The 24,492-nt window shown below is 42.5% G+C and overlaps 5 protein-coding genes across 6 annotated transcripts; 4 read left to right on the top strand and 1 right to left on the bottom strand.

Moving 5' to 3' along the window:
• Positions 1-178: 178 nt before the first annotated feature.
• Positions 179-3,208, bottom strand: LOC115558460 (chymotrypsin A-like). The gene is made up of 7 exons (XM_030376604.1): positions 3,048-3,208; positions 2,747-2,850; positions 2,554-2,633; positions 2,248-2,326; positions 1,702-1,882; positions 944-1,077; positions 179-674 (listed from the first exon to the last, which is right to left on the bottom strand). Exons 1-7 carry the CDS (start codon positions 3,097-3,099, stop codon positions 513-515), a joined length of 792 nt encoding a protein of 263 aa, XP_030232464.1. The 5' UTR covers positions 3,100-3,208; the 3' UTR covers positions 179-512.
• Positions 3,209-4,836: 1,628 nt separating this feature from the next.
• On the top strand, positions 4,837-6,788 carry LOC115558458 (chymotrypsin B-like). Its single transcript, XM_030376602.1, is given in 8 exon segments — positions 4,837-4,991; positions 5,183-5,286; positions 5,373-5,452; positions 5,619-5,700; positions 5,829-6,009; positions 6,275-6,411; positions 6,540-6,630; positions 6,633-6,788. Coding segments are annotated over 8 exon segments (795 nt in total). The 5' UTR covers positions 4,837-4,939; the 3' UTR covers positions 6,701-6,788.
• A 2,723-nt stretch (positions 6,789-9,511) lies between these two features.
• Positions 9,512-12,391, top strand: LOC115558459 (chymotrypsin B-like). The gene is made up of 7 exons (XM_030376603.1): positions 9,512-9,617; positions 9,786-9,889; positions 11,011-11,087; positions 11,228-11,312; positions 11,430-11,610; positions 11,865-12,001; positions 12,128-12,391. The coding sequence occupies exons 1-7, from the start codon at positions 9,566-9,568 to the stop codon at positions 12,287-12,289; spliced, it is 798 nt and encodes a 265-aa protein (XP_030232463.1). The 5' UTR covers positions 9,512-9,565; the 3' UTR covers positions 12,290-12,391.
• A 2,272-nt stretch (positions 12,392-14,663) lies between these two features.
• On the top strand, positions 14,664-21,194 carry LOC115558457 (chymotrypsin B-like). Of its 2 annotated transcripts, XM_030376601.1 has the most exons (8): positions 14,664-14,818; positions 15,012-15,115; positions 15,418-15,497; positions 15,638-15,722; positions 15,843-16,023; positions 16,281-16,417; positions 16,544-16,684; positions 21,063-21,194. In XM_030376601.1, exons 1-8 carry the CDS (start codon positions 14,767-14,769, stop codon positions 21,081-21,083), a joined length of 801 nt encoding a protein of 266 aa, XP_030232461.1. In that variant the 5' UTR covers positions 14,664-14,766; the 3' UTR covers positions 21,084-21,194. The 2 variants fall into 2 exon arrangements, with proteins under 2 accessions (XP_030232461.1, XP_030232459.1); XM_030376599.1 differs by lacking the exon at positions 21,063-21,194 and having other exon boundaries at positions 16,544-16,796.
• Positions 19,049-21,191, top strand: LOC115558456 (chymotrypsin B-like). The gene is made up of 7 exons (XM_030376598.1): positions 19,049-19,207; positions 19,401-19,504; positions 19,794-19,873; positions 20,014-20,098; positions 20,219-20,399; positions 20,657-20,793; positions 20,922-21,191. Exons 1-7 carry the CDS (start codon positions 19,156-19,158, stop codon positions 21,081-21,083), a joined length of 801 nt encoding a protein of 266 aa, XP_030232458.1. The 5' UTR covers positions 19,049-19,155; the 3' UTR covers positions 21,084-21,191.
• Positions 21,195-24,492: the final 3,298 nt, after the last annotated feature.

The raw sequence follows: 24,492 nt of genomic DNA, 5'->3' as shown, positions 1-24,492 counted from the left end.
TAGGGTAAATAAAAACATTCCGCCCTCTCAGAGGTAAAGCTCTCCAAGCAATTTCTCTCTTTGTGAAAAGTGAATCTAAATCCCCTAAAAATGTATCTTTATGGTTAAGGGCTACATTTGGAGATTGTTTATCTTTGTATATGCGTTACGAGTTGCATGAACAGTTTGCACCGGTGCGTAGTTTTATTGTTTTAATGTGTTTAATGATATGGAAAACATACAAGACATGGATGCATTTTTAGGAAAATAATCAAATGAAATTGCAATTGTGAAGAGGAAAATGCATTCATCTTTAATGCATTACGATGCATTAAGATATGCCAAAAGTACTGGCTGATAGCAAGAGAGGCTTGCCCATTGCAGCACTATGATCTGTAATACCTAATACTCATACAAATAGCCAAATAGGTTCATTAGGAAACGGAAACTATAGAGATATCAGGTGTTGCTAACGCTTATTTTATTGACCATACACAGGCAACTGAAGACTGTGGATGACGGTGGAGGGATATTTAGTTGGCAGCGATGGTCTGGTCCACCCATGCGCGGAGCTCGGTGACCCGGGCGTACACACCGGGCATAGTGGGGGTACAGGTTCCACTGCCCCAGGACACGATGCCAACCAGGGTCCAAGAGCCAGCCTTCTGGCACACCAGGGGGCCACCGGAGTCACCCTGTCATGGGACAAAATAAATCGTATTAATATAGAAGACAATTGAACCAAGGGAAACAAATCATCCTTGTTTCGTCGTTTACCCTTTCATAACTTAGCATAAACTCAATGCAATGAACATAAAGTGTAAGTGGAGTCAAAAAAAAAGGAAACGCAGTTCAATGTTATTTTAGGATGCTCTTTGCATTACAGTTTCAATCCACTGGTCAGAGGCCAACCCTGCTGAACCATGAGCGTGTCTGAGTGTGTCGGTGTGTGGGGTCAGCTCACCATGCATGAGGAGGCCCCAGCAGCTCCAGCGCAGATCATCAGGTCGGAGATCTTGTTGCCCCAGAACTTCTTGCACTGCTCATTGGTCAGGAGGGGCAGAGCAGCCTGCTGCAGCAGGGCCGGGGTGTCGGCAGCTGAAACCAACGATTGAATTGTGAGAAGGATTCAATCTTCAGATTGAAGATAAAAACCTACGGTGAGATGGTATGAATCGGCTGAACTACCATGACACACAGAATGTACATGTTTCTGCCCTCCCCTTGATGAAAGTGATAATAAAATGATAATACATTTTATTTATGTTGCCCTTTTCATCCGAAGATCTCAAAGGGCTAAACATTATGAGAAAGAAGAGGGATTGAAGCGTCAATATATCTCTGAATGAGGTAGTATATCATGATTGAGCACTATGGCCCACTGATGAAAGGGCGTGCAGTAATATGAATACTAGGGACGTGGTGTTGGTTTGGATCTTTGGGAAAAATCCCCTCTAATCACCAACGGTGCCGTTAGAGAGAACGTAACGGCAATCTTCGAGATTGACAATTTATGTTAATACTTTTTTATGGTGTGAAGGAACTGAGGGGTAATAATTCAACAAAAGCTCTCTGCTACATCTGTTACGATGTGTGCTAATGCCCTTGAAATGTTTTTGATAGTGCAAAGTCACTATACTTTTGTTAAAAATGTGAATAGGCGTCATAGGATTTTGAATACAAGGCGGCCACACAAGTAACATCCGAGGTGTTTTTCCATACCATTGTAGCGGGTCAGGCCCCAGCCAGAGGTCACACACTTCATGCCGCCCTCAAAGACGTCATCAGTCTCAGCCAGGCACACGGGGGACACACGCATGTTCAGGGTGGCGGGGGTGGCCAGCTTGACAAGCAGGATGTCGTTGTTGATGGTGAAGCCGTTGTAACGGGGGTGCTTGAACACCTAGGAGAGGGGGAGTCAAATGATAATCCGTTAAGCTCTCACACTGTTCATTATATGGTCTTAGCATCCTTGCCTTCACCCATTGGTTTTGACGGCCTTCTACAGATGGCACCATTGTTTTTAGATTTTAGCAACCAGCAGAAACAATCTATATTTAAACACACAGTATTTTAAGTTGTCATGTAATAAGTTATACTGTCTTAGTTTGCTTGCTGATTGTTGGATGTTTTTTTTTATCCACTATTTTATTACAGATTTTAACAATTTTCTTGCACATTTATCTGATTGTATAATCCAATTTCCTGCATGGCTCTGCAAAAGAACAGCTAAGTGGTCTTGTGTGGCATTGTGAAGAGGAGGATTACCTGTCCGACAGTCATGACCTGGACGCCCTCAGAGTTGGAGGAGCGGTCGTGCTCTCCCAGCACCACACGGTGGTAGTTCCTGACAGGAATCAATGAATAGACAATATTTAAAATGAGAAAATAAGTATTTCCCAACCCCATAATAAGCGAAGTCTCAAGCAACAACACCTTCTATACAATTGCACAGTGGCAATGGTAGGATTTTCATTTAGAAATTAGATTGAAACTCTTTTTACTTTTCTTTGGATACTCATACATTTACTTCATATTATGTTACATGCAATGTGTTGCGGCAGTTGAACTCACTTGACATTGCAGTGGGCAGCGGTCACAACCCAGTTCTCATTGATCAGGGAGCCTCCGCAGAAGTGGAAGCCAGTTTGGTCCTAGCATACAGACAATCACATTCTCTGAGCACCGAGTTGAGATTTCTACTGAGCATTCTCACAGCCTTCTGACATGTCATGTCTGTGTAATGGAAGTGTTGGTGAATGCTTACCTGCAGGGACACCTGCCACGACCAGGAGTGGGGAACAGCCTCCTCTCCGTTGACAATACGGGAGTAACCAGTGATTACTGGGGAGATGGCTGGACGGCCACAGCCTAACAACACACACATACACGCTTGAGTGACTGGAGTATGACACCTTTGTATGACACCATAGTAGGACACATTGTGTTTGAATAGATAACATAGATTAGGTAACATACATTTTTAAATGTTAAGGTACACTTAACTTTTTAAACCTGTGTCTCTACCATCCTTTATGAGCTTATAGAGGAGTCGAGAGCAGACTTACCATAGGCTGCGCCGAAAAAGGCCAGGCAGGACAGAATCAACAGGGAGTTCATGTTTTCAGTTTGTTGCGTGGAAGGTCTCTGCCCCTCTTTTATACCCCGAGAACAAGACTCCAACCCCTCTTTCTGTACGCCCGGACCAACACCTGCCGGACATCACAGAGTTCACACACACCCCTCTTATGCATTTTTTCTTATGTTTGTACATCCTGGCGCCTAATGTACACACTTATTTTATGTTTGTACATCCTTGCACTTAAAAATAGTACTTCTTATCTTTTTTTTGTGACAGATAATGGGTTAACCTAACAAATGTCAGGGCTTGTTAGTTGGTTCTATGAACCTCGTTACTGTAGCAACATCGATATATTGTTGTTTGTCTTTCTTCAAACAAATGTACTTATTGTAATTCCCTAAGCATGAAAGTGTCTAATGAATGGAAATGGAAATGGAGGACAAAGATAGGGGCTGACAAAAACGGAGTGAAGAGGGGATTATTTCAAGGGGGTAAGTTTTGGGCTAGTTTTAGTCTGTTTAGTTAAGTCTTTCCTATTTCCAAAAATAGTCTATATGCAGTATATTTATATGTTGCAAGGATGTAGCAAATACAATAAAACAATCATAAATGGTAGAAAGTCTATTCAAATATTCTCAAATTAATGCCATTACAAATTTATAATGCAAGTTGGGACTCATATTTACAATAATTGTGTCTTACCATAGAACCATAGTAAATGCCTAAATTCCTTAGATGATATAAGAAGACTCTATATAAACTCCTGCAATAGGATAGTGAAATCCAGAAAAAAACACTTCATTTGGGACGGCGGTACCTAAGTAAGCAAGTGTGTATTCATTTTTTTACGGTTTTATTCTTGTTATTGTATCGTAAGACAGGAAGGTATGTGAGAGAGAGGGGAAGACATGCAACACAGGACCATGGGCAGCAATCAAGCATTTGTGTATTCTGATTGTAAATATTTATTGAAGATGTTAGTTTGTATTTATTCATACTCATATTTGTGAATTTATAAGAATATATGTTTCCACTTCTGTGGAGGTTCTCTAATCAATGAGAACTGGGTTGTGACCGCTGCTCACTGCAACGTCAAGTGAGTCAAACTGCCGGAACACAAAATATGAAGTCAATGTAGAAGTATCAAAGAAAACGTGAAAAGGGTTTCAATCTAATTACTAAATGAAAATCCAACCATTGCCACTCGACAATTGTTTTAGACGGTGTTGTTCTTGTGAGGCTTATAATAGGGTTGGGAAATACTTATTTTCTCCTTTCAGAAGCTACCACCGTGAGGGAAAGGACGATCATTCCTCCAACACTGAGGACGTCCAGGTCATGACTGTTGGACAAGTAATTCTCCTCTTCACAAGGTCACACAAGACCACATCACTGCACTTTGGCAGAGCCATGCAGGAGTTGTATTTTTCTTTATCCTATGAATGTTATAAAATTGCTAATATCTGTAATAAAAGTGGATCAGAAAAAACTCATCCAACAAGATCTCAGACAACGGTGCCTTCTGTTAAAGGCAAATCATCACCGTCAAAATGGTCAAAAAAATATAAAAAATATGTATACATATATATATTGGAGAATCAAAGAACAAAGTTTTATTAAGAATTTGTTTTATTATAAACATCATGCACTAAGTAGATCATGAGGTCCTAACCCCAGCTATCTTAATTCACCTTGTTTATCAGAGTTCTGGGAAGTTTGAGTCTATCTAAACCTGATAACCAGCTGAAGCCGGATTATTTACTCTTCATCAGCAAAAGCGGGGGTGGTTATTAAGGCTGGCTTCTGATTGGTGGACACAGAATGAGGTCCCATGGATAAATACATGTCTGAGTCCTGATCCATCCTCACATCGTCACAATGGCCTTCCTGTGGATTGTTTCCTGTTTCGCTTTCATCAGCGCCGCTTACGGTAAGCAAGCAAGGCCCTGCTGCCTGTAGTATCAAATGAGCCAACATCCTTCATAGGACCCTCCATGGTTGAAATGTTAGTGGAACCTGAACATGACAATTTCGCGAACAGATGCAGTGCTCTGGTGGGTTTGAAATGGGTCACTTGGATAGTGCTCCTCTCTTAACTCCTGTGTGTTGCGTGCTGTTCAGGCTGCGGCTCCCCAGCCATCCAGCCCCAGGTGACTGGCTACGCCCGCATCGTCAACGGTGAGGAGGCCGTCCCCCACTCCTGGCCCTGGCAGGTGTCTCTGCAGGTGAGCCGTAGATACGTATGAAGACATCATAATCATGACATCATGACTGATCATAACAACCTTGACCTCTCCTTTTTTGAACCCAGCAATCCAACGGATTCCATTTCTGCGGAGGTTCCCTGATCAATGAGAACTGGGTTGTCACCGCTGCTCACTGCAATGTCAGGTGAGTACATTTCCATTCAGAAATCAATGTGTAGTAATGTACGAATAAAGGATTCTTATATAACAGGGACACAAGGATGTTTTTAAGTCATTTAAAAACTAATCTAAAATGTTTCAAAAAAGTTTGGACTGCAGGATCCATAATGCCTCCTTCTGTTCGTCTTCAGGACCTACCACCGTGTGATTGTTGGAGAGCATGACAAGAGCAGAGCCTCCGATGAGAACATCCAGATCTTGAAGCCCTCTATGGTATCTAATTACCTAACATATAACCAATTAGCTGAAATATTTCACGTAAAAAATTTAACATTTATGAAAATGAACTGATCATTACTAAATAATTGACTTAATAAATGTACCCCCTTCCACCTCTGTAGGTCTTCACCCACCCCAAATGGGACTCCAGAACCATCAACAACGACATCTCCCTCATCAAGCTGGCTTCCCCCGCTGTCTTGGGAACCAACGTCTCCCCTGTGTGTCTGGGTGAGAGCAGCGATGTCTTCGCCCCTGGCATGAAGTGTGTGACCAGCGGCTGGGGTTTGACCCGCTACAACGGTAAGACCCTCCACCATTCAGTTCCCATGAGCAGATGCTGCTGGGCAATTCAAATAACAGTACAATTCTTGATTCAAGATACATATTGACTGTCGGAACATATCAATCAAAGTAAAAAAAAAATTTGACTGTAAATGTTTGCACACATAAACAACGTTCACTTGATAGCCCGGGTGATTGTAACTTCCCCAAAAAAACTTTAATTGTCATGACATTAAATGATCCCATCACTAAATCTGTAGTTATCTCTCTCTTGTGATATCAGCCCCCGGCACCCCCAACAAGCTTCAGCAGGCCGCTCTTCCCCTGATGTCCAACGAGGAATGCTCGCAGACCTGGGGCAACAACATGATCTCTGATGTCATGATCTGTGCCGGTGCTGCTGGCGCTACCTCCTGCATGGTGGGACAATCTTAATACACCCTGCAACACTTCCCCTTTCATTGGCCCTGCATTGAGCTCAACATGTCAGTTACTTTGATGAAGCATGCGTCTCTCAACACTCTAATCTGGTGTGGTTGTTCTCTCAGGGTGACTCCGGTGGCCCTCTGGTCTGCCAGAAGGACAACGTGTGGACCCTGGTCGGTATCGTCTCCTGGGGAAGCAGCCGCTGCTCTGTCACCACCCCGCTGTCTACGCCCGTGTCACCGAGCTCCGAGGCTGGGTGGACCAGATCCTGGCTGCCAACTGAGGATTCACACTCCAGCCTTCTCCAGACCTCACTTGACCTGGTTGGATAGCAAATTTCAATAAAATTTACTGGATGGTAAAAAAAAAAATCTTCTCTCATGGATTAATTTGCACATTGACGTGTTGAATTGGAACATGCTGTCTGAATTGTCTCACCAAGAGAGGGTGCTCTTTTACAAATGAAAAGGATAAAATCAACTTTCTGATCTCAAGGTTCAAGCTGGAAGAAATATTTCACTGACTAAAGTAGATCACCTTGTTTATAAATGCTGAAAAAAATACTGACAATTTAGGATGACTCCTTCTAATTACTCTTTGAGGAAGATATAATGTAGCCTACCCTGCACACTCTCCAGGTGTATTTTAGAAACAAAGTAAATGGACTGCATATGTCTAAAGCTTTTTTTCCAGCACACCGGGAGAAGTTTGCGTGAGTTGTCTTGCTCAGGGACACATCCACTCTTGGCTATGGGGAGCCGGGGATTGAACCAGCAATCTTCTAGTTGCCATAACTACAACCACTAAGTCCTGAGCCACTGCCGCCCTTCTTAAAGATCAAAACCTGCAGTTCAAAGGCTGAATCCAATCCCATCATTTACTTTACACATTGTTAAAGGTATGATGAAAAATCTCTCCCAATACTATGTTTTGTTTAATATTTAGTTGAGTTGTGTAATTACATTATCCCAATTGTATCAAACAATATTCAATCAAAGAGAAATCTGTAGTTTTAATCCAGGTAACGGTCCTTTACATGTGGTGAGGTTGCATATCAGTTGTGTCATATGCTCTTTACCCCCTAACCTCCACGAAAACCAAACAGTAATCCCTTTTTTTTTGGTTTTCAATACAGCGACAATAATTTTACTACTTTTACTTTAAAATGGGTAAACTTGAATTTAATTGTAAAAGCTGCATGCAACACATTGATTTGCTCTCGCGCTCTCACACACACTTGTGTGTGAGAGCGCTATAGAGAGCTGCTATTTCACAGCAGTCTGTGAATAGCCCCTCCCACTATGTAATACTCAGAATTGTGTATAAATATTGAACAAAGGATGGCTCTATAGAGGAGTGCTTGTCTCATCGACAGCCATACATAGATACACACAGAGCCTTAGACACTGCAATATATAGGGAATTTTAATTTTCTTATCATTCGTATATCTGTATGGATGCTAGAAGAGGCGTCTGGCCGATTGAGAGTCCTACGGTGAAGCCCTTCCTGGTTGAAGGTGTTTATTTCATTTTAAAATAGAAAAAAAAAAAATAAACAATAATTACTTATTTGAAGTATTTGTGTTTCTAAATACGGAATAATGTGTACAATTTAGATTATAAATTATTTTATATTGGGGGAAAATAAGCAATTAAATGCATCCAGAAATATCGCTTATGGGGCGATAGAAACAATGACCAGTCACTGCAGCAGCGCATAACTTGCTGACACAAGATATGCACCAAGCAACATCAATTTAGCCAATCAGCCTTTCGCAAATCTGATGCCTTAAGAGCAATTATTTTATCTCCCAAGGCAGAGTCAGACGGTGGTGCAAAGGGGTCAACTATCCTCATTATGATGCACGATTTCAGCCGCCCGCCACGGTCAATAAGTGCTCTTCTCTGAAATCAGTTTGAGGGCAAATTGAAAGACAGTCAAAGAACTTGGGCCAGATCGACCTAACATCAAAATCAGACAACAGATTAGCGGAAATTGTAAAACCTACATGCAAGGCATCACAAAGCTTTGGGATACAACCCACCACAACTTTGTGATACCCTTATGTGTGGGAAAATTATTTTTTCTAATGTTTTCCTCATTGTTATTCTTTAACAAATTTGATCATGACATTGAAAATAACAGTTTTAAGGACAATTCAGGATCAGTCTTATGTATACACATTCGGTAGACGTTCTAATGTAGATTCAGATAATCCTGAAGTTTTTCAAAAGTTTGTTGTTGTAGGGAAGCCCAAATGTTTCCCTTTTATTATCAGTTTATGTTGGTTTGAATTGCTGGGGTCAACTTGAGATGTTTGATGTGAATTTGATAGAATAAAATGTCATGAATTTTCATGGTTCTAGCTTCTTTTCTATTTCATGTGTTTATCTGATTGATGCATTGCAATGTTAAACAGGCCCCAGGCCAATTTAGAGGGTATTTACAACCTTTGAAATCCCCAGTCATTGTTTCCCAAAATAGGGGCCCAAAATAACTTTTTGCATAGGGCCCCTAAAAAGGTAGAAACGGCCCTGCAAGGGAGGGTTAGGTAAAAAAGTTAGTTGTAATGAATTACTTTGTAATTTTGCAGAAGACATATGGTCAAAGTTTGTGTTTATTGCATGGAAAAGAAAATTCAAAGTTACAAGGGTTAAGATTGGAGCCTTGTAGTACCATGTCTTCATTTTACAGTTTGATCTTACATACTAAGTAAATAACAGTAATTGCATTTGCAAGAAGATAAACAGTTATCAAGAAGATGTAGAATGACCCTCAACGATGAACGTTCCAGAGGTAGAAGGTTCCAGGGAATCATTGAGGTTTATTAAAAAAAAAAAAAAAAAGGTTTAAATAATTAACACTTTATCAATCGTTTGAGCCATGAACAACAGACTCCATGTTTCAAACAATTTTCGAGCTAGACGATCATGAAGTCCCAACCCCAGCTTTCTTATCAACTTGTCTAACACAGCTCTGGGAAAGTAGAGTCTATCTAAACCTGATAACCAGCTGAAGCCGGATGATGTACTTTCCATGAGCGAAAGCGGGGATGTATAGGTAAGCTAGCTTCCGATTGGTCGGCGCAGAAAGAGGTCCCATGGATAAATACGTGTCCAAGTCCTGATCCACCCTCACATCTTCACAATGGCCTTCTTCTGGATTGTTTCCTGCTTTGCTTTCATCAGCGCCGCTTACGGTAAGCAAGCAAGGCCCTGCTGCCTGAAGTATCAAGTGACCTGATGCAGTTTGACGGCGCCCTGCATAGCTATATAAGTTTAACCAAAAAACTAGAAAAAATATTGGATAGATTGGAACACTTGGATAGTGCTCCTCTCTTAACTCCTGTGTGTTGCGTACTGTTCAGGCTGCGGCTCCCCAGCCATCCAGCCCAAGGTGACTGGCTACGCCCGCATCGTCAACGGTGAGGAGGCCGTCCCCCACTCCTGGCCCTGGCAGGTGTCTCTGCAGGTGAGCCGTAGATACCTTTGATGTTATTGGGCTGCCAGTTCAATCTCCGGCTCCTCCTAGCTGATTGGCGAGGTGTCCCTGAGCAAGACACGAAACTACACCCTAACCTAACTGCTCTCGACGAGCTATCTGTCGCCTTGCATGGCTGACTCTGCTGTCGAATGTGTGTGAATGTGTGTATGAACAATTGCAAGTCGTTTTGCAGAGAAGCGTCTGACAAATGGCCTAAATATGAATGTGAATGTAACTTCTGCATGCCATCTTCTGGCCATTTGATGTAACAACCGTGGTCTCTCCTTTTTGAACCCAGCAATCCAACCCTGCGTTCACACCAAAAGATGCAAAAAGTTGACGCGCGTCACGATCCCATTCAAAGTGAATGTAGAGACGCGTTGCTGCTTTGCTGCTGCAGCATTTGCTGCCGAGAAAACCGGCAGCAAAATTTGATTTGCGGCGCGTCAAAATCTGATTTGCAGCGCGGCATGCCCGTGCCCGCTACCGGGCACGGGCGGCGGGCGCGTTCACGTATTTTGCGGCGCGTCAAATGCTGCTCGAGTTGAAATATTTCAACTTTTCAGCAGCAAACGCGTGATGACAGCCAATCAGCGTTCAACAGCGTTGCCACGGAGGCGTTGCCACTGAGCGACATGCCGTAACAGCCAATCAGTGTTACTCCCTTGGAGTGACCTAGAGTTCACTACCGTTACATTTATTTAGTAACTCGAAAAACCCCACAAATCAGCATTCTGTAGTGTAGTTGTGTTTAGAGTTAAACTAAACTATAGTAGTATGTGTATGTATAAGTATGCTAAAGGGCTAGCATAACAACCCCAAACAAAACCCAGTTGGGTGCCAGGCAGCACCAGCCTTCCAGGCTCCGAATGGTCTCATGAACCCATAAACGACGGGCATTCCGACGTCTCCCCCTCTTCCACAACAGGTAAAGACATGCAATGCTTGTAATGTCGGTTGTGAATGAATTCATAAGCACCGCGAAACTTCCCGCGCTGCAAAACTGCGGCGCAGCAAAACGTTTGCAGCGCGTCAAAACCTTTGCTGCGCCGCAAAACTTCGGCGTCAACGCGTTCGGGCAGCAAATGCATCTTTTGGCGTGAACGCAGGGCAACGGATTCCATTTCTGCGGAGGTTCCCTGATCAATGAGAACTGGGTTGTCACCGCTGCTCACTGCAATGTCGGGTGAGTACATTTCCATTTGGACTCAAATTAAATTAGCATTTTAAGAAGTCCTCATTCCTCAAGGTTTCGTTGTGCAATTGAAAAGAAAACTTGACGTTTGGACTGCAGGATCCATAATGCCTCCTTCTGTTTGTCTTCAGGACCTACCACCGTGTGATTGTTGGAGAGCATGACAAGAGCAGGGCCATTACCAGCGAGAAGGTCCAGATCCTGAAGCCCTCTAAGGTATCTAATTACCTAACCTTAAACCAACTACTGAACACCTTTTTATATATTTTTGAAAGAAAGATGATCATAACCAAATAATTGACTTAATAAATGTACCCCCTTCCACCTCTGTAGGTCTTCACCCATCCTGAATGGAACTACAGAACCATCAACAACGACATCTCCCTCATCAAGCTGGCTTCCCCCGCTGTCTTGGGAACCACCGTCTCCCCTGTGTGTCTGGGTGAGAGCAGTGATGTCTTCGCCCCTGGCATGAAGTGTGTGACCAGCGGCTGGGGTCTGACCCGCTACAACGGTAAGACCCTCCACCATTCAGTTGCCATGAGCAGATGCTGCTGGGCAATTCAAATAACTGTACAGTTCTTGATAAAATTTATATATTGCATATCAAAAGTAAATGAACACAAAGAACTGCAAATGTTTGCACATATAAAGAATGTTAACTTGATCGCCCGGCTGATAGAAACATCCCCGAAAAATCGAAGTGTTTTTCATGACATTATTAAATGATCACAACTCTAACTCTGTATCTCTCTCTTGTGCTATCAGCCCCCGGCACCCCCAACAAGCTTCAGCAGGCCGCTCTTCCCCTGATGTCCAACGAGCAGTGCAAGCGTAGCTGGGGCAGCAACATGATCTCTGATGTCATGATCTGTGCCGGTGCTGCTGGCGCTACCTCCTGCATGGTGGGACAATCTTAATACACCCTGCAACACTTCCCCTTTCATTGGCCCTGCATTGAGCTCAACAAGTCAGTTACTTTGTTGAAGCATGCGTCTCAACACTCTAATCTGGTGCGGTTGTTCTCTCAGGGTGACTCCGGTGGCCCTCTCGTCTGCCAGAAGGACAACGTGTGGACCCTGGTCGGTATCGTCTCCTGGGGAAGCAGCCGCTGCTCTACCTCCACCCCCGCTGTCTACGCCCGTGTCACTGAGCTCCGAGGCTGGGTGGACCAGATCCTGGCTGCCAACTAAGGATTCACACTCCAACCTTCCCGTCCTTTCCAGACACCTCACTTTTCCTGGTGGGATGGCAAATTTTAATAAAATGTACTTGAATGTACTTGAAAACAATAACAATCATCTCTCGTGGATTCATTTGCACATTGACACGTTGAATTGTCCATGCTGTCTCTCACCAAGAGAGGTTGATCTTTTACACATAGAAAGTATAGAAACAACTTCCTGATCTCAAGGTTCAAGCTGGTAGAAAATATATCACTGACTCAAGTGGATCACATTGCTTTTAAATGATGAGGAAATCTCTGTGCGGATTCTAGCATGCATCCCAACTCATTACTACTTATGTATGACGGCATACCACGGAACCGAGCTTTCACTCAACCATCTATCCAGTTCAGCTATTCAGCGCATTACATGTTTATCGGTACTATGTGATGGTTTTAACTACCACTAATTAAAAAGATTGTAATTTCTACTGACAATTTATGGTGACTCCTTCTAGCTACTCTGAGGAAAGTATACTGTAGCCTGCCCACTCTCCAGTTGTCCTTAAGAAACTATGAAATGGACAGCTTATGTACAGCGCTTTTCTGTACACTGGCAACTCATCAGCCAGCTCATCGGGAGCAGATTTCGTGCGGTGTCTTGCTCTGGGACACATCTACTCTTGGCTAGGATGGGCCGGGGATTGAACCATCAGTCTTCTAGTTGCCAAAAAACTGCTACCACTAAGTCCTGAGCCAATGCCGCCCTTCTTAAAGAAAAAAACCTGCAATTCAAAGGCTAAATCCAATCCCATAATTTACTTTAGATATTGCTTGAAGGTATGATGAAACATTTCTGCATCAAAATATCCCAAAACGTTGTTTTGTTTAATATTTTGTTGAGTTGTGTAATTACAATATCCCAATTGTATTCAACAATATTCAAACACAGAGGAATCTGTAGTTGTAATCAAGGTAACGATCCGTTACATGTGGTGAGGTTGCATGTCAATGGCGTCATATGCCCCTTACCCCAACCCCCCTTTCTTCTGTAAACAAAACAGTAATCCAGAAGATATTTCAATACAGTCAAGTTAGTAATTCTCCTAATTGTGTAGAAATATTGAAGATAGGATGGCTCTATATAGGTGTGATTATCTCCTATGCAGCCATACATAGATACACAGACAGACTCGTACTGATGATCAAGTCTTTAGTGCTCCGCATCAGATTGCTGTAATTAGGAGTATGAATTTCTGTTGAGTATCAATAACACTATTAACCCAGCTACCTATTCCCCCCCCTGACCCCCTCCTTTTTTGCAATATGCGTCCTACATGTTAGGATAGGGCCCCTGAAATAAACTGGAGGCCCCAAAATGGCGCCATTAAAGCGTTTTTATTTATTTATTAATTTACTAATGTATTTATTCATTTAATTGACTGGTCTCTCTTGGTTGCCAAATCAGGTGAGTGAAATCCTCTGTACATTATGAAAGAAATGTATACAAATTAATATTAACTACAAAAATCGATACATTTTATTTAGACTGCCTAATCTAGGGCAGTTCTGTTTTTTGAGCAAATCAACCTCAATATTACACATTAACTACAACTTATTAGGATATATTGTTTGTTTGATATTTGTTTTCATCATTTGTATTTTTGAGTGGAAGCTTCGGGCCGATTGAGACTCCTACGGTGAAGCCCTCCCTGGTTGAAAGTGTTCTTCTTTTAAAATAAATAATTTTTTAAGTAAACAATCATTACTTATTTTTAGTATTTGTGTGTTTGAATACTGAATAATGTGTACAATTTAAGATATAAATCATTATATTTTGGGGGAAAATAAACAATTCTATTCATCCAGAAATATCTAATATGGGGCGATAGAAACATTGACCAGTCACTGCAGCAACACAGCCGATTGCGTACCCAAGATATGCACACAGCAACATCAATTTAGCCAATCAGCCTTCTCGAATCTGATGTCTTAAGAGCAATTAATCTGTCAGCTGGCAGCTTCAGACGGTGGTGGATAGTCCCAAAATAGGGCCCTCCAAAAAACGTCTTGCATAGGGCCCCCAAGAAGGTAGAAACGGCACTGCAAGGGAGGGTTAGGTAAAAAACTTAATTGTAATGACTTATTTGTAATTTTGCAGGAGGAACATGGTCAAAGTTTTTATTGCATGGAAAAGAAAATTCAAAGTTGCAAAGGTTTAGATAAGAGCCTTGAGCCATGAACAATATAATCCATTATATTTCAAACAATTTTCCAGCTAGTCAATCATGAAGTTCCAACCGTAACTGTCTTATCAGCTTGTCTAACATAGCTCTGGGAAGTTAGAGTCTATCTAAACCTGATAACCAGCTGAAGCCGGATGATGTACTTTCCATGAGCGAAAGCGGGGATGTATAGGTAAGCTAGCCTCTGATTGGTGGACGCAGAACCAAGTCCTATGGATAAATACGTGTCTGAGTGCTGATCTATCCTCACATCGTCACAATGGCCTTCCTGTGGACTGTTTCCTGCTTCGCTTTCATCAGCGCCGCTTACGGTAAGCCAGCAAGTCCCTGCTGCCTGAAGTATTAACTGACCTGATACAGTATGACGGCGCCCTGCATAGTTATAGAAGTTTTACACAAAAACTAGAAAAAACGTCTCCAACAGACGCAGTACTCTGTTGGGTTTGAAATTGGTCATTTGGATAGTGCTCCTCTCTTAACTCCTGTGTGTTGCTTGCTGTTCAGGCTGCGGCTCCCCAGCCATCCAGCCCCAGGTGACTGGCTACGCCCGCATCGTCAACGGTGAGGAGGCCGTCCCCCACTCCTGGCCCTGGCAGGTGTCTCTGCAGGTGAGCCGTAGATACCTTCAATGTTATTGGGCTGCCAGTTCAATCTCCGGCTCCTCCTAGCTGATTGTCGAGGTTTCCCTGAGCAAGACACGAAACTACACCCTTACTGCTCTCGACGAGCTTCCTGTTGCCTCCCATGGCTGACTCTGCTGTCGGTGTGTGAATGTGTGTATGAACAATTGCAAGTCACTTTGGAGAGAAGCGTCTGACAAATGGCCTAAATATATATTTAAATGTAACTTCTGCATGCCATGTTCTGGCCACTTGATGTAACAATCGTGGTCTCTCCTTTTTGAACCCAGCAATCCAATGGATTCCATTTCTGCGGAGGTTCCCTGATCAATGAGAACTGGGTTGTCACCGCTGCTCACTGCAATGTCAGGTGAGTACATTTCCATTTGGACTCAAATTAAATTAGCATTTTAAGAAGTCCTCATTCCTCAAGGTTTCGTTGTGCAATTGAAAAGAAAACTTGACGTTTGGACTGCAGGATTCATAATGCCTCCTTCTGTTTGTCTTCAGGACCTACCACCGTGTGATTGTTGGAGAGCATGACAAGAGCAGTGCCATTACCAGCGAGAAGGTCCAGATCCTGAAGCCCTCTAAGGTATCTAATTACCTAACCTTAAACCAACTACTGAACAACACCTTTTTATATATTTTTAAAAGAAAGATGATCATAACCAAATAATTGACTTAATAAATGTACCCCCTTCCACCTCTGTAGGTCTTCACCCATCCTGAATGGAACTCCAGAACCATCAACAACGACATCTCCCTCATCAAGCTGGCTTCCCCCGCTGTCTTGGGAACCACCGTCTCCCCTGTGTGTCTGGGTGAGAGCAGCGATGTCTTCGCCCCTGGCATGAAGTGTGTGACCAGCGGCTGGGGTCTGACCCGCTACAACGGTAAGACCCTCCACCATTCAGTTGCCATGAGCAGATGCTGCTGGGCAATTCAAATAACTGTACAGTTCTTGATAAAATGTATATATTGCATATCAATAAAAGTAAATGAACGCAAAGAACTGCAAATGTTTGCACATATAAAGAATGTTAACTTGATCGCCCGGCTGATAGAAACATCCCCGAAAAATCGAAGTGTTTTTCATGACATTATTAAATGATCACAACTCTAACTCTGTATCTCTCTCTTGTGCTATCAGCCCCCGGCACCCCCAACAAGCTTCAGCAGGCCGCTCTTCCCCTGATGTCCAACGAGCAGTGCAAGCGTAGCTGGGGCAGCAACATGATCTCTGATGTCATGATCTGTGCCGGTGCTGCTGGCGCTACCTCCTGCATGGTGGGACAATCTTAATACACCCTGCAACACTTCCCCTTTCATTGGCCCTGCATTGAGCTCAACATGTCAGTTACTTTGATGAAGCATGCGTCTCAACACTCTAATCTGGTGTGGTTGTTCTCTCAGGGTGACTCCGGTGGCCCTCTGGTCTGCCAGAAGGACAACGTGTGGACCCTGGTCGGTATCGTCTCCTGGGGAAGCAGCCGCTGCTCTACCTCCACCCCCGCTGTCTACGCCCGTGTCACTGAGCTCCGAGGCTGGGTAGACCAGATCCTGGCTGCCAACTAAGGATCACACTCCAACCTTCCAGTCCTTTCCAGACACCTCACTTTCCTGGTGGGATGGCAAATTTTAATAAAAATGTACTTGAAAACAATAACAATCATCTCTCGTGGATTCATTTGCACATTGACACGTTGAATTGTCCATGCTGTCTCTCACCAAGAGAGGTTGATCTTTTACACATAGAAAGTATAGAAACAACTTCCTGATCTCAAGGTTCAAGCTGGTAGAAAATATATCACTGACTCAAGTGGAACACATTGCTTTTAAATGATGAGGAAATCTCTGTGCGAATTCTAGCATGCATCCCAACTCATTACTACTTATGTATGACGGCATACCACGGAACAGAGCTTTCACTCAACCATCTATCCAGTTCAGCTATTCAGCGCATTACATGTTTATCGGTACTATGTGATGGTTTTAACTACCACTAATTAAAAAGGTTGTAATTTCTACTGACAATTTATGGTGACTCCTTCTAGCTACTCTTTGAGGAAAGTATACTGTAGCCTGCCCACTCTCCAGTTGTCCTTAAGAAACTATGAAATGGACAGCTTATGTACAGCGCTTTTCTGTACACTGGCAACTCATCAGCCAGCTCATCGGGAGCAGTTTCCGTGCAGTGTCTTGCTCAGGGACACATCTACTCTTGGCCAGGATGGGCCGGGGATTGAACCAGCAGTCTTCTAGTTGCCAAAAAACTGCTACCACTAAGTCCTGAGCCACTGCCGCCCTTCTTAAAGAACAAAACCTGCAGTTCAAAGGCTGAATCCAATCCCATCATTTACTTTACATATTGTTAAAAGTATGATGAAACATTTCTGCATCAAAATATCCCAAAACGATGTTTTGTTTAATATTTTGTTGAGTTGTGTAATTACATTATCCCAATTGTATTCAACAATATTCAAACGCAGAGAAATCTGTAGTTGTAATCAAGGTAACGATCCGTTACATGTGGTGAGGTTGCATTTCAATGGCGTCATATGCCCTTTACCCCAACCCCCCTTTCTTCGGTTTAAACAAAACAGTAATCCAGAAGATATTTCAATACAGTCAAGTTAGTAATTCTCCTAATTGTGTAGAAATATTGAAGATAGGATGGCTCTATAGAGGTGTGATTATCTCCTATGCAGCCATACATAGATACACAGACACTCATACTGATGATCAAGTCTTTAGTGCTCCACATCAGATTGCTGTAATTAGGAGTATGAATTTCTGTTGAGTATCAATAACACTATTAACCCAGCTACCTATCCCCCCCCCCCCGAGCCCCTCCTTTTTTGCAATATGTGTCCCACATGGTAGGATAGGGCCCCTGAAATAAACTGGAGGCCCCAAAACGGTGCCATTAAAGAGTTTTTATTAATTTCTTAATTTTCAAATGTATTTATTCATTTAGTTGACTGGTCTCAATTGGTTCCAAATCAGGTGAGTGAAATCCTCTGTACACTCTGAAAGAAATGTATACAAATTAATATTAACTACAAAAATCAATACATTTTATTTAGACTGCTTAATCTAGGGCAGTTCTGTTTTTTGAGCGAATCAACCTCAATATTACACATTAACCACAACTTATTAGGATATAATGTTTGTTTGATTTTTGTTTTCATCATTGAATGGATGCTAGAAGCTTCAGGCCGATTGAGACTCCTACGGTGAAGCCCTCCCGGGTTGAAAGTGTTTTTCTTTTTAAAATAAATAATTTTTTAAGTAAACAATCATTACTTATTTTTAGTATTTGAGTGTTTGAATACTGAATAACGTGTACAATTTAAGATATAAGTTATTATATTTTGGGGGAAAATAAACAATTCTATTCATCCAGATATATCGAATGTGGGGCGATAGAAACATTGACCAGTCACTGCAGCAGCACAGCCAATTGCGTAGCCAAGATATGCACATAGCAACATCCATTTAGCTAATCAGCCTACTCGAATCTGATGCCTTAAGAGCAATTAATCAGACGGTGGTGGATAGTCCCAAAATAGGGCCCTCCAAAAAACACGTTGCATAGGGCCCCCAAGAAGGTAGAAACGGCACTGCAAGGGAGGGTTAGGTAAAAAAGATAATTGTAATGACTTATTTTGTAATTTTGCAGGAGAAACATGGTCAAAGTTTTTATTGCATGGAAAAGAAAATTCAAAGTTACAAGGGTTTAGATAAGAGCCTTGAGCCATGAACAATAGAATCCATATATTTCAAACAATTTTCCAGCTAGTCAATCATGAAGTTCCAACCGTGACTGTCTTATCAGCTTGTCTAACACAGCTCTGGGAAGTTAGAGTCTATCTAAACCTGATAGCCAGCTGAAGCCGGATGATGTACTTTCCATGAGCGAAAGCGGGGATGTATAGGAAAGCTAGCTTCTGATTGGTGGACGCAGAACCTTGTCCTATGGATAAATACGTGTCTAAGTCCTGATCTATCCTCACATCGTCACAATGGCCTTCCTGTGGATTGTTTCCTGCTTCGCTTTCATCAGCGCCGCTTACGGTAAGCAAGCAAGTCCCTGCTGCCTGAAGAATTAACTGACCTGATACAGTATGATGGCGCCCTGCATAGTTATAGAAGTTTTACACAAAAACTAGAAAAAACGTCTCCAACAGACGCAGTACTCTGTTGGGTTTGAAATGGGTCACTTGGATAGTGCTCCTCTCTTAACTCCTGTGTGTTGCGTGCTGTTCAGGCTGCGGCTCCCCAGCCATCCAGCCCCAGGTGACTGGCTACGCCCGCATCGTCAACGGTGAGGAGGCCGTCCCCCACTCCTGGCCCTGGCAGGTGTCTCTGCAGGTGAGCCGTAGATTTCTTTAATGTTATTGGGCTGCCAGTTCAATCTCCGGCTCCTCCTAGCTGATTGTCGAGGTTTCCCTGAGCAAGACACGAAACTACACCCTAACTGCATCTCGACGAGCTACCTGTTGCCTCCCATGGCTGACTCTGTGAATGTGTGTATGAACAATTGCAAGTCACTTTGGAAAGAAGCAGACAAATGGCCTAAATATATATTTAAATGTAACTTCTGCATGCCATGTTCTGGCCACTTGATGTAACAACCGTGGTCTCTCCTTTTTGAACCCAGCAATCCAACGGATTCCATTTCTGCGGAGGTTCCCTGATCAATGAGAACTGGGTTGTCACCGCTGCTCACTGCAATGTCAGGTGAGTACATTTCCATTTGGACTCAAATTAAATTAGCATTTTAAGAAGTCCTCATTCCTCAAGGTTTCGTTGTGCAATTGAAAAGAAAACTTGACGTTTGGACTGCAGGATTCATAATGCCTCCTTCTGTTTGTCTTCAGGACCTACCACCGTGTGATTGTTGGAGAGCATGACAAGAGCAGTGCCATTACCAGCGAGAAGGTCCAGATCCTGAAGCCCTCTAAGGTATCTAATTACCTAACCTTAAACCAACTACTGAACAACACCTTTTTATATATTTTTGAAAGAAAAATGATCATAACCAAATAATTGACTTAATAAATGTACCCCCTTCCACCTCTGTAGGTCTTCACCCATCCTGAATGGAACTCCAGAACCATCAACAACGACATCTCCCTCATCAAGCTGGCTTCCCCCGCTGTCTTGGGAACCACCGTCTCCCCTGTGTGTCTGGGTGAGAGCAGCGAAGTCTTCGCCCCTGGCATGAAGTGTGTGACCAGCGGCTGGGGTCTGACCCGCTACAACGGTAAGACCCTCCACCATTCAGTTGCCATGAGCAGATGCTGCTGGGCAATTCAAATAACTGTACAGTTCTTGATAAAATGTATATATTGCATATCAATAAAAGTAAATGAACGCAAAGAACTGCAAATGTTTGCACATATAAAGAAAGTTAACTTGATCGCCCGGCTGATAGAAACATCCCCGAAAAATCGAAGTGTTTTTCGTGACATTATTAAATGATCAAAACTCTAACTCTGTATCTCTCTCTTGTGATATCAGCCCCCGGCACCCCCAACAAGCTTCAGCAGGCCGCTCTTCCCCTGATGTCCAACGAGCAGTGCAAGCGTAGCTGGGGCAGCAACATGATCTCTGATGTCATGATCTGTGCCGGTGCTGCTGGCGCTACCTCCTGCATGGTGGGACAATCTTAATACACCCTGCAACACTTCCCCTTTCATTGGCCCTGCATTGAGCTCAACATGTCAGTTACTTTGATGAAGCATGCGTCCCTCAACACTCTAATCTGGTGTGGTTGTTCTCTCAGGGTGACTCCGGTGGCCCTCTGGTCTGCCAGAAGGACAACGTGTGGACCCTGGTCGGTATCGTCTCCTGGGGAAGCAGCCGCTGCTCTACCTCCACCCCCGCTGTCTACGCCCGTGTCACTGAGCTCCGAGGCTGGGTAGACCAGATCCTGGCTGCCAACTAAGGATTCACACTCCAACCTTCCAGTCCTTTCCAGAGTCCAGACACCTCACTTTTCCTGGTTGGATGGCAAATTTTAATAAAATGTACTTGAATGTACTTGAACACAAAACAATCATCTCTCGTGGATTCATTTGCACATTGACACGTTGAATTGTCCATGCTGTCTTACTGTCTCTCACCAAGAGAGGTTGATCTTTTACACATAGAAAGTATAGAAACAACTTGCTGATCTCAAGGTTCAAGCTGGTAGAAAATATATCACTGACTCAAGTGGATCACATTGCTTTTAAATGATGAGGAAATCTCTGTGCGAATTCTAGCATTCATCCCAACTCATTACTACTTCTGTATGAAGGAATACCATGGAACCGAGCTTTCACTCAACCATATATCCAGTTCAGCCATTCAGCGCATTACATGTACAGTATACCTCTACTATGTGATGCTTTTAACTACCATTGATTAAACTAATACCTAATTAAAAATTAACTACCACTAACTACTGACAATTTATGGTGACTCCTTCTAGCTACTCTTTGAGGAAAGTATACTGTAGCCTGCCCACTCTCCAGTTGTCCTTAAGAAACTATGAAATGGACAGTTTATGTACAGCGCTTTTCTGTACGCTGGCAACTCAACAGCCAGCTCATCTGGAGCAGTTTTCGTGCGGTGTCTTGCTCAGGGACACAACTACTCTTGGCTAGGATGGGCCGGGGATTGAACCAGCAGTCTTCTAGTTGCCAAAAAACTGCTACCACTAAGTCCTGAGCCACTGCCGCCCTTCTTAAAGAACAAAACCTGCAGTTCAAAGGCTGAATCCAATCCCATCATTTACTTTACATATTGTTAAAAGTATGATGAAACATTTCTGCATCAAAATATCCCAAAACAATGTTTTGTTTAATATTTTGTTGAGTTGTGTAATTACATTATCCCAATTGTATTCAACAATATTCAAACACAGAGGAATCTGTAGTTGTAACCAAGGTAACGATCCGTTACATGTGGTGAGGTTGCATGTCAATGGCGTCATATGCCCTTTACCCCAACCCCCCTTTCTTCGGTTTAAACAAAACAGTAATCCAGAAGATATTTCAATACAGTCAAGTTAGTAATTCTCCTAATTGTGTAGAAATATTGAAGATAAGATGGCTCTATATAGGTGTGATTATCTCCTATGCAGCCATACATAGATACACAGACATACTCGTACTGATGATCAAGTCTGTAGTGCTCCGCATCAGATCGCTGTAATTAGGAGTATGAATTTCTGTTGACTATCAATAACACTACCAACCCAGCTACCTATTCCCCCCCCTGACCCCCTCCTTTTTTGCAACATGTGTCCTACATGGTAGGATAGGGCCCCAAAACGGTGCCATTAAAGCGTTTTTATTTATTTATTTATTTACTAATGTATTTATTCATTTAATTGACTGGTCTCTCTTGGTTGCCAAATCAGGTGAGTGAAATCCTCTGTACACTATGAAAGAAATGTATACAAATTAATATTAACTATAAAAGTCTATGCATTTTATTTAGACATTGCAATATCTAGGGCAGTTCTGTCTTTTGAACAAATCAACCTCAATATTACACATTAACTACAACTTATTAGGATATATTTGTAGGTAGGTATATATTTGTTTGATATTTGTTTTCATTTGTATTTTTGTATAGATGCTAGAAAAAGCTTCTGGCCGATTGAGACTCCTACGGTGAAGCCCTCCCAGGTTGAAAGTGTTTTTTCTTTTTAAAATAAATATATTTTTTAAATAAACAATTACTTTATATTTGAGTGTTTAAATACTGAATAATGTGTACAATTAAAAATATAAATCATTATATTTTGGGGGAAAATAAGCCATTCTATTCATCCAGAAATATCTATTGCGGGGCGATAGAAACATTGACCAGTCACTGCAGCAGCACAGCCAATTGCGTACCCAAGATATGCACATAGCAACATCAATTTAGCCTTCTCAAATCTGATGCCTTAAGAGCAATTAATTTGTCACCAAAGGCAGCGTCAGACGGTGGTGGATAGTTCCAAAATAGGGGCCCCCAAAAAACTTCTTGCATAGGGCCCCCAAGAAGGTAGAAACGGCACAGCAAGGGAGGGTTAGGTAAAAAAGATAATTGTAATGACTTATTTTGTAATTTTGCAGGAGAAATATGGTCAAAGTTTGTTTTTATTGCATGGAAAAGAAAATTCAAAGTTACAAGGGTTTGGATAAGAGCCTTGTAGTACCATGCAGGGGTGTTTCTAGGTTTCATAAACATCCGGGGCTTAGCCCAGACAGAAAATGAAAATGCCAAAATTATTTCCATGCTTTATATTGCATGAACATTTTTTCAGAATGCTTCACCTAAATAAACAAAATGCACAGTTTATTATAGCTACCTGACTGCTGTGCTGCTTATCCCCAAATGACTAAAGTTCCATTCAAGTTATTTCAGAGTAAAATGAATACCTACAAGTGAGACGGACTATACGTACACACATCTGACTGGGGATAGCATAGGTTAATTCACTTGAGGTGGTAAAAAGTTTTGTTTTTTTAAACTGTTTATTCTCTTGCCAGAAGGACTATCTAGACTAGGCTAGTACTTATAAATAATTAATTAGGGGTCCAAGCCAACAGGTTGGAACTTGCATGTCTAGATCCAGGTCCATGAGTTCTACGCAGACGACAAAATCCAGACACGCCGGTCACTAGGTGGCGCTATACCAAGGAAAGACGTGTTTGGCTATAACTCCCACACCGAACCTCCAACAGTCAAAAACGTTATACGCACAGATTCACTGGAGTCTGCTGCATCTCACGCCCATTTGCGTCCATAACAATTTACGGCAAAATCGCGAAAACCGCTAAACTGTATTTTCCCTACTCCTCCCACATTTCTTGACCATTTCTTGACCAATAAACACCAAACTTTGCACACGACATCTTCAGACAATCACGAAACTAAATCATGGAACACTTTTTTGATCCGACCTTCGACGACGAAACGGTAGCGTTTTGAATATTGGTTTATGAGCTAAATTAGACGTTGAAAATCAAAAATCCCAAAAAAATCCAAAATTAGACATCGGATCGAGGCCAAATTTTACAAACATGATGGTGCTAACCTTAATGTCGTTCGAGAAAAATTTCGGAAAATTTCGCCATTAGGGGGCGCGATAAAGGAGGAAATTGTACATCTTCTACAAAATTTCGCCATTAGGGGCCGCCAAAAGCGAGGGAATTGTTCATCTCCTAACTGGCCAAAGGAATCTTCTGAAAACGCGTTTGGGGATATAACTCCCACACCGAACCTCTCACAGTCAAAACCTTTGTATCCACAGGTTCAGGGTAGCGTTTTGAACACATGCTTCGCGTTGTGCCGGCGAAATGCACATTTCTTGT

Source organism: Gadus morhua, chromosome 14, assembly GCF_902167405.1.
Source record: "Gadus morhua chromosome 14, gadMor3.0, whole genome shotgun sequence".
Lineage (NCBI taxonomy): Eukaryota > Metazoa > Chordata > Actinopteri > Gadiformes > Gadidae > Gadus > Gadus morhua.
This window is presented reverse-complemented; position numbering and strand designations above follow the sequence as displayed.

Excerpts from the sequence above, each read along its gene's own strand:
- LOC115558460 (XM_030376604.1), bottom strand. The coding sequence starts at position 3,099 with ATGAACTCCCTGTTGATTCTGTCCTGCCTGGCCTTTTTCGGCGCAGCC. Across the intron at positions 2,851-3,047 it reads CTTTTTCGGCGCAGCCTATG|GCTGTGGCCGTCCAGCCATC; the intron begins GTAAGTCTGCTC and ends GTGTGTTGTTAG. Across the intron at positions 2,327-2,553 it reads GCTGCCCACTGCAATGTCAA|GAACTACCACCGTGTGGTGC; the intron begins GTGAGTTCAACT and ends GATTCCTGTCAG.
- LOC115558459 (XM_030376603.1), top strand. The coding sequence starts at position 9,566 with ATGGCCTTCTTCTGGATTGTTTCCTGCTTTGCTTTCATCAGCGCCGCT. Across the intron at positions 9,618-9,785 it reads TTTCATCAGCGCCGCTTACG|GCTGCGGCTCCCCAGCCATC; the intron begins GTAAGCAAGCAA and ends CGTACTGTTCAG. Across the intron at positions 11,611-11,864 it reads GGGTCTGACCCGCTACAACG|CCCCCGGCACCCCCAACAAG; the intron begins GTAAGACCCTCC and ends TTGTGCTATCAG.
- LOC115558457 (XM_030376601.1), top strand. The coding sequence starts at position 14,767 with ATGGCCTTCCTGTGGACTGTTTCCTGCTTCGCTTTCATCAGCGCCGCT. Across the intron at positions 16,024-16,280 it reads GGGTCTGACCCGCTACAACG|CCCCCGGCACCCCCAACAAG; the intron begins GTAAGACCCTCC and ends TTGTGCTATCAG. Across the intron at positions 16,418-16,543 it reads CTGGCGCTACCTCCTGCATG|GGTGACTCCGGTGGCCCTCT; the intron begins GTGGGACAATCT and ends TTGTTCTCTCAG.
- LOC115558456 (XM_030376598.1), top strand. The coding sequence starts at position 19,156 with ATGGCCTTCCTGTGGATTGTTTCCTGCTTCGCTTTCATCAGCGCCGCT. Across the intron at positions 19,208-19,400 it reads TTTCATCAGCGCCGCTTACG|GCTGCGGCTCCCCAGCCATC; the intron begins GTAAGCAAGCAA and ends CGTGCTGTTCAG. Across the intron at positions 19,505-19,793 it reads CCTGGCAGGTGTCTCTGCAG|CAATCCAACGGATTCCATTT; the intron begins GTGAGCCGTAGA and ends TTTTGAACCCAG.